Source organism: Octodon degus, unplaced genomic scaffold (genome assembly GCF_000260255.1).
Source record: "Octodon degus isolate 3935 unplaced genomic scaffold, OctDeg1.0 scaffold00039, whole genome shotgun sequence".
Classification (NCBI taxonomy): Eukaryota; Metazoa; Chordata; class Mammalia; order Rodentia; family Octodontidae; genus Octodon; species Octodon degus.
In genome coordinates this window covers 13,442,469-13,455,478 of record NW_004524615.1, presented here as the reverse complement: position 1 = coordinate 13,455,478, position 13,010 = coordinate 13,442,469, and the positions used below count along the sequence as shown (strand labels likewise).

The 13,010-nt window shown below is 47.2% G+C and overlaps 1 protein-coding gene across 1 annotated transcript in view; it reads right to left on the bottom strand.

Moving 5' to 3' along the window:
* The window catches only part of Slc15a1 (solute carrier family 15 member 1), a 60,236-nt gene that overhangs the window by 28,699 nt on the left and 18,527 nt on the right, over positions 1-13,010 (bottom strand). Inside the window, exons 2-9 of the mRNA XM_012514743.2 lie at positions 8,631-8,647; positions 8,167-8,248; positions 7,927-8,068; positions 7,097-7,216; positions 4,282-4,381; positions 4,016-4,106; positions 1,093-1,176; positions 174-190 (exon numbers count right to left, since the gene is read on the bottom strand). Of these exons, the coding sequence (XP_012370197.2) occupies positions 174-190; positions 1,093-1,176; positions 4,016-4,106; positions 4,282-4,381; positions 7,097-7,216; positions 7,927-8,068; positions 8,167-8,248; positions 8,631-8,647 (653 nt within the window). The remainder of the gene's footprint in view (positions 1-173; positions 191-1,092; positions 1,177-4,015; positions 4,107-4,281; positions 4,382-7,096; positions 7,217-7,926; positions 8,069-8,166; positions 8,249-8,630; positions 8,648-13,010) is intronic.

The following is a 13,010-nucleotide window of genomic DNA, read 5'->3' as shown; positions in this document are numbered from 1 at the left end:
AGATGTGTGTGCCAACACCCTGGGGAGTCTTTCAGCTTTTGATAAACTGCAACCTAATTCAGACACAGGAGTTCCTAGAGGTGGTGTTGATGTATAAGATTTTTGTCTGTTCTCAATTCTTCCATAAGAAGAACTTTAAGATTGACATGCAGACTAAATAAGAATTTACCTACGGTGCATACTACATTGTCTGGCGAAACAGGAGCTTTAAAAATGCTGTTTGTCACCCGGAATTAAAGAGAAGAACCACACATGAGCCTTTAGGGGAGTGTAGCAGTCTTTGAAGAATTATGGAAGGGAAGGGACATACTGAAAAGAGGACAACAATGTGCTCTTCCATGAACATGGGAACAAAGCCAAATAGCTACAACACGAGCGAGAGACAAAACTTGGGCCTGTTGGGAAAACCAAACCAAACCAACCAAATAAACAAAAAACTGGGCCTGTTTGCCACTAGCAAAATCTGAAAACAAAACTGGAGAAAGTGATGCCATTGCTCACAGCTGGGTCACCAGAGTGGAAGGGCTGCAAAGATATGAGGTGGCCACGGGGCTGTGTGCTTGCGCTGCCACCCTCCAAGCCAGACCTTCCCAGGTAGAAACTTCACTTTTCCTCAAAATCCAGTGCAAAGAACGTGCGAGTGAATGCGTCTGACATGCGCCGGGTGCCTTCCGAGGGAAGGGGTTCTAGCAGAGTCATTTGGGCTGGTGGGGATGGAAACGGAAATAAGCATCGGAAGTATTTCAGGGGCAGCTGAGCCAGGTTGCCATTCCTGAAAACAAGATCTAGGGAAGAAATGTTGCTAAGAACAAAAGCTTCCAGGCACATGCTCAGCTGCCCTACAGACTCTACCGCCTGCACCTTCATCTGCCTAAAGTTCTATGGCACTCGGCCTGTAAATGTCCAGTTCAGCTGATTCCTTTTCTTGTAAGTCCTCACTTTCTTTTCTCTAGGAGACAGGGTGGTTAGCACCTAACTCTTCACTCTATTTTGTTATTACAACTTGTTATTTAGACTTTAAAAACTTAGTCACCATAATTAACATAAGGTCTGACTTGGCCAAAGGCTTCCATTAATCTGATTTCTACTTACTTAGGGACACAGCCATGAGAGCAGCAGGAACCCCAAAGGCCAGGGGGTAACAAGCTTGTTGACTGTAAATTCCACATTGTTGAACTGGGGAGAAATGACAAGATTCACATTCATTATGGTATTAGTAATGCCCTGGTAATTATACGCTGTTTTTGCTTAACGTTTACCACCTCTTGATTTGTCTAAATGATGTCATTGCCGCTGAGCAGAACAGCATGATAGTAGAAAGAGCAGGAGATGGAGCTCAGTTCAATCTTAACTTCTAAATAGATGTGTGATCCTAGATAGGTCCTATTCTGTGGATTTCCTAAATAAATATAACCAAAATGCAATAATTTGAGTACATATATGGACCTCAGTAAATAAAAGCAAACACACACTGGAAAATGAACATTCATATTCCTGTATGTGTGATAATCAAGTAATAATTAGTTCAGGCAGAGGTTGACAACTATTTTCTGTGGAAGTCCAGAATTTTAGACTTGGGAGCCATGTGGCCTTAATAATGAATGCTCAGCTCTGCCTTTGTAGGGGAAGCAGTCGGAAACAGCAACTAGCTCAATGTCCTTGTCCGGTTTTCAGGATTCGGCCTATAGGCCATAGCCTGGCGACCTCCAAGCGTTCTTTTAGCTTTGAAGTCCTAGTGCTGGTAGGAAAACCGTAAGGCTTTGCGAGGGCAACAGGGATGACTGGGAACCCTTTTAGTCGGCTGCTGGAGCCCACAGGAATGATCTGACCCTTCAGGGATCTTGTCTTGTCTTTGGTAACCATTTCACATTTCTGTAGAGGCAGAAGGTTACCCGTGGGAAAAGATTTTCTGTTGATAGACATGCAAATGATTCCCATTCACGACAATACAAAATAATTCCTCCTATAAAGTGTGAAGATCTCTGTTGGAAAAAAACCCTTATTTGAACTGATTAACAACTTTCTAGTTCTCGTTCTCTTTTTTTTTTTTTTGTGGAACTGGGGATTGAACTCAGGCCCTTACGCTTGCCAGGGAAGCACTTATTCTACTGAGCCATCTCCCCGGCCCCTAGTTCTCTCATTAATTAGAAAGTTGGAAGGGAGATTCCGTGTCTGTCATTTTCAAGCTACTAAGTAGAAATGTATGAATTCTTATAAAATATCTTATTGCATGACTTCATTTGATTTCAATGAGGATACCATGCCTTTGTTAAGTTATCCCAAATAATGCCAGACTTTCCCTTCCCCATACTGTACTTCCTTGAAAATAAGATCTCATGAGAAAATAAGGCTTTTCAGGATGCTTGTGATGGATAAGCCCTACCCCTGTAATAAGCCTCAATTAAGATCATTAGCTAGATGGACACATTTCGTATGCCTGCTGCAGCAGAGGACAGATGTACGAAATTGTAAAAGAATATTCATGTATAACTAAACATAAATATTATTGATCTTAATACTTAAAATAAATGATACTTTAAATTATAATTAAGTACAGTATTTGTAAATACCCAATCAGACACCTTTGGATGAGAGGTGCACACCTACATAAACTGAGGAACTTGAGATTTATTGCTGAATGACCAATCCGAATACAGACGCACTATAGAAATGACACATGCACTTGATAATGAACAGATGTGGTTGTGTCCAATACAAACCATCATGATTCAGTATGTCATCTGTTGTAACAGATATAAGTAATGCACTTGTGGAAAGGGATGTTTTCTGAATTTTGGTGCCTGCAATTTTTTTTGTTGTTTTGTGTGGACCATTACTCTTTTTTTAAGACAGGGTTTCATTATGCAGTTCAGGCTGGCTTTGAATTGCTTTGAGCTCACTTTGTAGCCCAGGCTGGTCTCAAACTTGAAGTGATCCTCCTGCTTCAGCCTCCTGAGTGCTGGGATTACAGGTGTGTGCCACCATGCCTAGCTGGACCATTATTCTTAATTGTCACCACTTTTGTTGCCACTCCTATCTTTTAATAGTTTTCAGTTAACACTTGATTTACCAGAAACTTTGCAAAGCCCGGCTGGCAAGAGGTCATGACATGGGTGAAGAATTCATGGTATAAATTCACTGGCAGCTATTTTGCCAGTGTGCCGCAAGCAGGCTACATGGACAAGATACACTTGGTTAGAGACAGCTCTATTGCTGGACAAGAAAGACTGGCGCCAATGGCTACAAGGAATAGAGCTGTAAGAAGTTCAGGCCAGAATTTGGGGTTTACAGAGTTATGACAATGTTTGAGAGGAGGATGAATGACTCTGTTGGATAATGTAGATTTCGTTACATGAATAAATGGAGATTATTGTACATGAAAAAATAAAATATGCCTTGAAAATAAGCCAAACTCTGCATCTTTTGGAGCAAAAACTAAGATAAGAACCATATTTCAGAGAAATATGGTAGAAATTCACCGACACTCAATGGAAGTGAGCAGATCAAAGATCTGAGTGCTGTTGACAGTTGTGTATATTTACGGCCTCATTCTCTTGCTCTGGGTGGTGCTTCCAGAATGCTTGAGATGTGAGGAAAGCAAAGGACAAAACCTTGCTCACTGGCTTCTTCTGCCCGCTCAAACATCAGTGGGGAGCAGAGCTAAAAGCTGAAGTGTCAGTCGGAGCCCGCTGGGCCTTGTGCCCATGCAACCTTCCTGACTCTTATTTCTTACCCCGAACACAGATTGTGCACTAATGAAAAACTAGAGAGATCAGTGTCTGTACTAGCGATGACCAAAACTCTCCAGTGGGGAATGGGACCAGGGGTTCAGATAAGATCAGGAAGGGGTGTAAAAGCTGGAAGAAAAGCAGCTCATGTTTTGGCGGTTCACCCCAGTGCAGGACAGCTAAGCTCTGTGAGGGTGGGGACGAGCCAAAGCCACAGTGACCTGACCTCCTTTCCTGAACACCTTCTTCACAAGTGAAAAAGAGAAACCCTTTCAGATGTTCCTCACCTCTGAGGATGGGAGTGATGATGGTCGAGAGCAAACTTCCAGCATTAATGGCCAAATAAAAGATGGAAAAAAATCTGTTCCTTTGTTTTTCCTGTGATGGAAAGCATAAAGTTAGAATCTGATGATCTGGGCTCCATTTCTTCTAAGCAGGTAGCACTGACACCTGACCTGGCTTTGGTTGGGGTCTCACTTTCAAGTGCCCCCCAACAGAATGGAGACCGGGCTCTGTGTCCACGGGGTCTGATTCCCAGAGGTTACACACTTACCTGGCCCTCCTCAAACTGATCACCACCAAAGGCAGACACACACGGCTTGATTCCTCCCGTGCCGAGAGCGATCAGGATCAGGCCAATCATGGACAGTGCCCTGGGGAGAGGAGCAGGCTGCAGGTAGGTCCTTAGTCACAGGAGCCTTCCTCTGTTCCTCAGAGGACAGAGGACAGCTGTAAACATGGGGGACGGACACAGACTCGACAAGAAAATAATTCTCAGGACCGCAATCTGAGAGCTGACTGAAAAGTTGAACTCATGAGGCTTAGCTAGAGCCTTTACCCTTGTCTACTAATTCATCATCTAGAAATCTGAAAGCAATGTGTCATTATGTGAACAAAGACTAGAGGTATTTTGTAGCCATATCATTTCCAGTAGAAGAATGTGTGAATGAAACAATAATTAAGCAGCTGGGGCTGTAGCTCAGAAGTAGAGTATATGCTTAGCATGCACAAGGCCTAGGTTTGGTCTCCAACACACATGCACAAAAAATCAGTGACCAAATGCAAACATTGTATTATGCAATGGAACTAGACTCCTGGCAGTCATTAACTGTCCATGGAAATCATGATTTCATTGCAGAGTAGAATATCAGGTTACGCAGTATGGTCTTAATTTGTTTACAAAGGACAGAAAAGCAAAAAGAAACAAAAGATTCATTATTATGTCCAGATGGTAGGATGAAGGGTGATTTATCTTACTTTTGTATTTTCTAGATTATCTGTGTTTTATATCCTGAACTGAAAATAAAATCATCGTATTTATCCTTTGTCTTTTTGTAGCTTTACTAAGTTTGCAGTTGAGTACTGTTAGGTGCTCACAGTTAGACCTCTCCCAACCTGAGGAGAAAACTACAGGCCACCACTCTTCAAGCAGGAAGCTCCGGACTCACTCAACCTGAGAGACTGAAATAAATCTGCTAATCAGGATGGCTCCTGGGCCAGGCTCTCGGGCTTACAGGAAACGCTGTGACTCTAGAGAGTGACATGTAAATCAGCAGACTATCACTGTCACCCTCTGCTTCCCTCACCTGAAAAAGGCACCAGACCCCGCCATGAGCCCTGAGGAACTTCAAGTTTTCTATCTTGCTCAGTGAAACAGCCCTCTCCTACCTAAGCTAGTCTATAAAGCATGTTCTCTTCCTTTGTTTGTGGTCAGTGGCCTTCTCAGCCTTGACCAAGCTGCACCCAATCTGAAATAAAGATATCACTATGTGCTTCAATGCTGTCTGTCCAGTGGTCCTGGTCGCTCCTTGGTGTCTAACCTGAGATTTGGTGCCCTGTGTGAGGTTCTGACAGGTACTATACATTTTAGGCCTTACAAATACCTATCTTACATCTTCTGGGTGGCTAATCAGGTAAAAATACTAAACCCAGGCATGGTGGTGCGAGCCTATAATACAGGCACTCTGGGAGGCTGACACAGCAGGACCGCCAGTTTGAGCCCAGCCTGGGCAACTTAGTGAGACCATGTCTCCAATTAAAAAATAAAAGAGCTGGGATGTAGCTCAGTGGGAAGGTGCTGGGTTCAATTGCCAGGACAAAAATAAAAAAATAAAAAATAAAAAAAGCGCAAAAAGCAAAAAAGAAACTATAAAACATAGTTTAGATGGCATGCTTCCTGAGTCCGTCTTCCTGCACTGACTGGCCTCAGCTCCTCTTGTGTCTCATGTCTGAAGTGGTCACTCTAAGTAAAATACTCTAAGTATTTTAAAGTCAACAGAAACCTGATGAGTTGAACATTACATCCCATTTACTCTGGTGAGAATTCCAGGCCTGGTCCCATATCAACCCCAGGGAAGGAAGCATAAGCAGCCCGTATCTCATGAGTGCCCGCTGATTACCAGGGAGTCTTCCGGGTATTCTCCTGCACTTGTCTTCAGCAATCCCAGCTGAGGTGGGACTACAGTAAGTGGAGAAACTGAGGCAAAGGGAGTTAGACTTGCCAAGATCACATGACTACCTGAAGGCACTGCTGGATTTGAACATCATCCGTCTCCAAGTTCATGATCAGTTTGTTTGTTTACTTAGATTTTGAGACAGGGTCTTGCTAAGTTAGCAGGCTGGCCTTCAACCCGCAATCCTCCTGCCTCAGCCTCCCAGAGTGCTACAATTACGAACATGTGTCACCACACCCAGCAAAGTCCATGTTCTTAAGAAGCCAATTTTCCCAAGGTCATTTCTTGGGTTCAGCCTCTGGTATTTGAGTCATCCGCTGTGTTCAGTGTTGTTTCCCTCACAAATACTTCCTTTGGCCACCGAGGCAAGGTGTCAAGGCCTTGTTCTGGGCCAAAAACATTGGTACAGACTCAAGTTTCAAATGCAATCCCAAGCCTGTGGCCTGGCTTGCTCAGGTATCATGGAGGTGATGAACAAGAAGAGGAAAGATCAATGTTCATAATGAGTGTCTGAGGCCAGGCTATAGGGAAGGAAGGGAACCCAGCAGAGGAACACTTGTCTGCACTTCTCATCTTCAATAGCCCCAAACAGATGGCTGGACCAAAGGTTTATGCACTCAGTCACTGAAACAGGAGCAGGTATGTGGTACACAGGGAAAAACCAAAGGTCCCAGGGTTTGAGGAGACTGCATGGTGTTAAGGTCTGAGGTCAACAAGAGCTGTGGACCCTATGGAAACCCACGGAGGACACAGATACCCTCCACTGACCACACATCATGAGGAAGACCAACGTTGTCACCAGCCTCCTTTACTCCGCTGCTGAGTAAGGGCACAACCCTCTCCAGTAAGGGCGACATTGCAGGAACAAGATGAGACATGAGAGCAAGAGCCAGACACCTAGGGAAACCAACTCACACGTGCACGGGCATTTTGTTGGGGACTCCATCGTGGTCATGGTCTGTGAGGTCATTAATCGAGCTTATTGAGATGACTCCTTGTCCTATGGTGTACACGATGGAGAGCCATATAATTGTCCTGTGTTGGAAAAGGTGCAGGGAATCTTGGTTAACTGCCATGGCTATCCACTTTCTATCCCTTGTCCTTCAAAACAAGAGCCCAATCATGAATGAACTTGTTTCTACAATGTGGGTAAATCTGGAAACTCTCAGAATGGCACGGCACACAGGTGCAGAGCAAAGCTTTGGCCAGAGGATCAGGAGAAAGACTTTCTTCATGTTTCAAGTTGTCAAAAGACTCATTTTTTGTTAATTTATTTATTTTTAGAAATTAATGTCATAAATTTAAGTAGAAAGTTACCAGTCTTATGGTTGGTAGCAATAGTTGGCCAGGAACACTCACTGGTTATTTTTATAGGCTTCTTTGGAGACAGTGAAAACCCTTGCCCTGCCTTTGCCAGTCTTAAGGCCTGGAAGAAGCTCCACCTTCTTCCTTTTGAGCAATGTGAGCTCTCAGAGGCAGGATATGCAGCATCTTTTTTTCTTGCTTTCATCATGAATAGTAGGGTCTCTGCCACTATTTCAAGATACGACGTTATGTAATTGCATTGATGTTGTTAGATGCCAGGTGCTGTTAGGCCTTATGGGGTATGATGTTAGCAAAACAGAACCCAAATGCTCTCCTAAGAGCTTATGTTTCTCGGTTCTTCATTCCCCAAGTCCACCATCCCAGACCTTACAATGTACATTTGCATTTTGACTTGCTAATGAGAAGTCCCCACCACTCACTTGAACTTCCCCAGCCAAGAGTCTGCAATCAGAGCCCCGAGGATTGGCGTCAGGTAGCAGAGGGCGACGAACGTGTGGTAGATGGCGGTGGACAGGTTGTCATCCCAGCCGATGAAGTTTCGGAAGTACAGGACCAGCAGTGCTTCCGGCAGAGCGCAGGTGGAGGAGGAGGGGCACAGAGTTAGGACAGGCTGCGGCCACAGCGCCCTTCACCCAGAGGGCCAGGTGGCTAACAGTTACCTCTCATTCCATAGTAGGAGAATCTCTCACAGAACTCATTGACCACGATGAAGAAGATGCTCAGGGGGTAACCAATGCAAGTCTGGCAGAAAGAGAGACACAGGAGGCTGGAATCTGCTGTCTCTGGTCCGCACTCACAAGCTAGTGCCAGTGGCGTGCAAAGCGGCCAGGCACACTGAGCAGCTTCCTAGCGACCAGCCAGAGGCAGCATCTCGGGTTAAAATCTTTATTCCTTTACAGCACTTGTTCACATAGAGGTAGCAGGGTAATCAAGCAACTAGTTTTAGCACTAGTCTGAGCAGGAAACATGCAGCATTTCCTAAAGAGAGGAGCTCTCTCACACGGATACACAGGCGCGCAATACGTGTTCAGTAAGTGGGCGGGGCCCAGAGGCAAGCATGCAGGAGCAGAGCAGATCATGCCGTTCATGAAACGCAAGTAAGCGCAAGAGAAAAGACACTCACCCGTGACTTGGACATCCCTAAAAGGAAAGCAACACGCCAATATTAGAGTCAGGTCATCACAACATTTTCGATGCACCTCAACACAGATCCCCGACTTCTGTGGCAGGAGAGGTGTTGTCAACACACAGCTGCAGCCCTCCGCGAGACCAGAGCTCAAGACCTGCGCCGCTCACCTGGGTGGGGCTGTGGGCTCGCTGTTTCCTGGAATGAATTCCTCAAGCAACTCTCAGGGGCTGTCAGAAGTGAGACTCATCATGCCCAGGCCCTTGGCTCCTCAGCACACCCCCAGGACGGCCTCAGGATAATCCCAAACGTTTTAGCGTGCTCCTCACTCTCCCAGGTCACTGGGGTTTTGTGAGGGTTAAATAAATAAGACACAAGACGCTTGTGGGTGCCTAGCGCATGGAGGATTTGCCCACCATATCCCTGCCTTCCTTGTAGCGCTGCTCCCAGTGACGTCCCAGTGTTCACTTGCTGAACACACCTGGCCTTGACAAAAGTCCTTAACACACAAGGCTGCAACCCTGCAGTCACGCTGCCGCTAACGTTAACATTCTTCTTAACTCAGTCTTTTCTTAAACTTTTCTTTGTGCATGTTTGCAGTACATAATGATTACATTCATCACGGGGAGTTGGTACACACACACACACACACACACACACACACACACCCTCATTCTTCTTACATCCTCTTCCTCTCCCATTCCACCATCTCTTGATCTCTTCCCTTTTGCAAAAGATCTATCTAGCTCCCGGTCGCCTATTATCCAGCTTTTGTTTGCTCGTTACATGTACTTTGGGTTTCTCATATAAGAAACCAGGCACTGTTTACACTTGCGTGTCTTACTTATTTCACTTCACATTCTGGTCTCAAGTGCATCCTTTTTTTTTTTTTTTTTTTTTTTAACGTCCAGAAATTGAACTCAGGCTCTTGTGCTTGCCCGGCAAGCACTTATTCTACTGAGCCATCGCCCCGGCCCCTCAGGTGGATCCTTCTTTACAGCAGAGCAGCTCTGTACATAGCTACTGCTTTACCCATCCTCCTGTTGGTGGGTGCACAGGCTGCTTCCAGGATTCAGCTCTTATGAGTCGCGCTGCTATAAACAGGGTGTAAAGCATTAACCTTGCCACTGATGCTCTTCACTCATGTTCTTGCCTCTGTTCCAGGCTGAGCCTGAGAGGGAAGAACTGTGCAGTCCGTCACACCAGCCTCTCCTGTCCCAACCTTACCAATGACACCTGGTACCCGTAGGGGTTATTGCTGGAAGGATGAATCAGAAGAGCAAGAAGAAAAGATAGACTACAAGAGTGCGGGTGCACACCAAGGCTGATGGACTCCGCCACCTCCATCTGAGCAGTGCCCTGCAGTGCCACCACCTCTGAAGGTGTAGAAGGCACTGCTCGTCTGTCTCCCACCCTGAACTTTGACAGAAGGTGGCCTTTGACTATAGTCTTTGCACCTCTGTGACCTGCTTCCTGCACCCACACCCTGCGGCCATGTTTATCACTGCCAGTCCCCTCTGTGCACCTTTTCTTGGGGGATCCACTGCCTCCTCCAGCCCGCCTTGAGCTCATCTTAGAGTTCACATGCCCGGGCTCCAGGAGCATGCCCTGCCCCTGTGAGGGACTGGTGGTCCCAGGTCCCAGGTCTCCAACTCGGATGTGCCTCAGAGTCATCAGGGGGCTTGAAAGCGCAGATTGTTGGCCCACGCCCGGGTGCCGCTGACTCTGGAGGTCCGCGGTGCACGCTTGACTTTGCACTTCTGACAAGTGCCCTGGTGTGGCTGCTGCTGGTCCAGGCAGCGCGCTTTGAAAACCACTGCACTGGAGAATTGGCAAATAATCCTTAAATCCCCAGTGACCCACGTGTCCTACCCCTAGGAGAGCTGCCTATTCAGAAAACAGCTAAACTGGAAACCAGTGCAGGCCACCAGTATTTGAGAAGACTAATTTTTGCTGTTTCTGATGATTTACATTTCTATAAATTCTAAGGCAAGATTGAGGCTCCAGGGCCAGAGACCATACTTTCAAAAAGCTGTACTGTGCTGCTTGTGACTGAGTGAAGTTCAGCGCTCCCTTGGCTGTGAGCACAGGAAGACCAGTGACCTAGAGCAGACAGTGGACATAGGGCCGCACGCTGCTGCCGTCTCTGCTCTGTCCTGCCCCCTTCCCTCACACCATTCGCTACCCAGGGCCTTCCTCTCAGACTAGCGGCAGTGAAACCACAGCCCTGCCTGGGGGGTGGCGGCCTCCCCCCCCCCCAGCCCTGCAGTCACTCACCCTGGCCAGGAGGGTCCTTTCCTGTTGCTGTCACACTGCCGTTTTCACTTCTCCAGCTCAGCATGGCCCCAGGCCTCACCCTGGATGGCATTTTTGCCCACTTAATAGCATCTTAGATGTTATTTTGGCCCTGGTTCTAAGAGGGGAAAAATACACCGCCCTGGGCTCACAGAGACCAACCTCCCAGCCTTCCTGCCACTCGAAATGCTGACGGAGATTCCTTAACACCAGCCAAATGCGTTTCTTGCCGATGAGACCTCTCCTTGGGGGACGTGGCTGCTTCGAGGGGCAGCACATGCACAGCGGAGGAGGGGTCAGAGCTGGGACCGAAGCGCAGCTCCTCTGCTCCCTGGCCTCAGCCCTGGGCCGGCCTGCCTTCCTCTGGACAGTTCACCAAACAAATGGAGATGTTGCAGTACAATAGAGACCACTACGAAGCGGCTCTGAGCAGGATTCAGAATTACCCACCTGGCTTTCCATGTCTACCCGTGAGTCTGTTCCGGGCCTGCGCCCCTTGTCTGGAGACAGGCAGCAGACTCACCGTCAGGGAGCCTCTGTGAGTCACTGGTCCCCGAGGCCTGCAGTGGCCTGTGGAGCCACGATGCCTCAAGGGACAAGAGCAGGCCACAGCTGAGGACATGTGGCTCTAACTCCAATAAACTAAAAGGAGACACTAAATGTCAACCGAAAGAAAGGTAGTCCTCCTGATTGATATAATTTACTACTTGGGAAAATATCTCCCAAGACCTTGCTAAGATTTTCATGTTTTCTTCAGTATCTTTTTCTCTCCTTTTTATTTTGTTTTTATTTATTTATTTTTCTGTATTTTAGGGAAGGGTCTACAGGGTGTTCAGGGTCTTGCTACTAGATCAGACTTGCAGTGATCCGCCTGTTTACAGCCTCCCAAGAGCTGGGATTACAGGCATGTGCCACCACGCCCAGTCTCAATCGCTGACTCAGCACACCCCGTGTGTGTGTGTGTGTGTGTGTGTGTGTGTGTGTGTGTGTGACAGTCCTTTATTTTATTTTGTTAATGTATTTGATACAGGGTCTCACTGCGCAGCTCAGACTCATAGTGATCCTATTTCCAGCCTCCCCAGCTCTGGGATTACAGGTATGTGTCTCCATACCTGGACTCTGCGGCTGCCAGCTCAGAGTGCTTGGGGGTGGGACCGGCACAGTATGTGGTGCAGGGAATCGAACCCCTGTCCTTGTGCTTGCCTAAGCAGGTGCTTAGTCCACTGAGCTATCTGACTGGCCCCTCTCCTCTCTCTTGTGTTTCAAAACCAAATAAATATGGGATGCCCAGGAATGTCGTCTTAGCCCCCAAAGAATGCTGAATTCTGTTCAAGGGTTTTGAACCTCTTGGACTCCCAAATCAACCACTTGCCTCTTTTATTTAAGCCTTTGCCATTCACTTGTTTGGGAGATTGTGGGCCTGATCAGTCTGAGGTAACTAAGGAATAATAATATTAATGCGACAGCCACAGGCCTTTGCAGAGTTGCTGCAAGAGTTCCTGTGTGTAGGGAGCTGCGTGTAGCTGTGCCCTAGGATGGTGCCGGTTTCCGCCTTCCACCCCCTCAAGGGGTGAGTGCTCCTGGAGTAAACAACTCCATATATGGCCAAGGCTTGGGCTAATGCATTGCTTCCGCATACCTGGACCAATGGGCAGTACACATGTGGCACCCCATGGTTGGAAGCCCTGGGACTTATAAGCTAAGAGCAGGGGCCTTGGGGGAGAGAAGATGGAGAGAAGACGGATGTAAGAGAACAATAAAGAGCTGCGCAGAAAACCAACCAGTGGTCGCGTCGTTCTTGCATGCAAGGCCGCGCGACAAGTGGTGCAGAAACCCGGGAACTGCAGTCCCGTTCCTGGTTGGAGCCCTGCGCGAACGGTACCGGTAAGCCCCGAGGTAAGTGGGGTCCGCCTAGAGCGGAAAATTCAGCTCACATGAGGAATAGCCCGGTAAGGGTCCGCTTAGAGCGGGGGAACATACTCGCGTTTCCTGGTTCGAGGGAAAACGTGAGTCTCACCTAGAGTGAGGGTATCCCAGGTAATGGGCGCCTCTCTTTAGTTAGAGAGAGCGAGAGTCCACTGA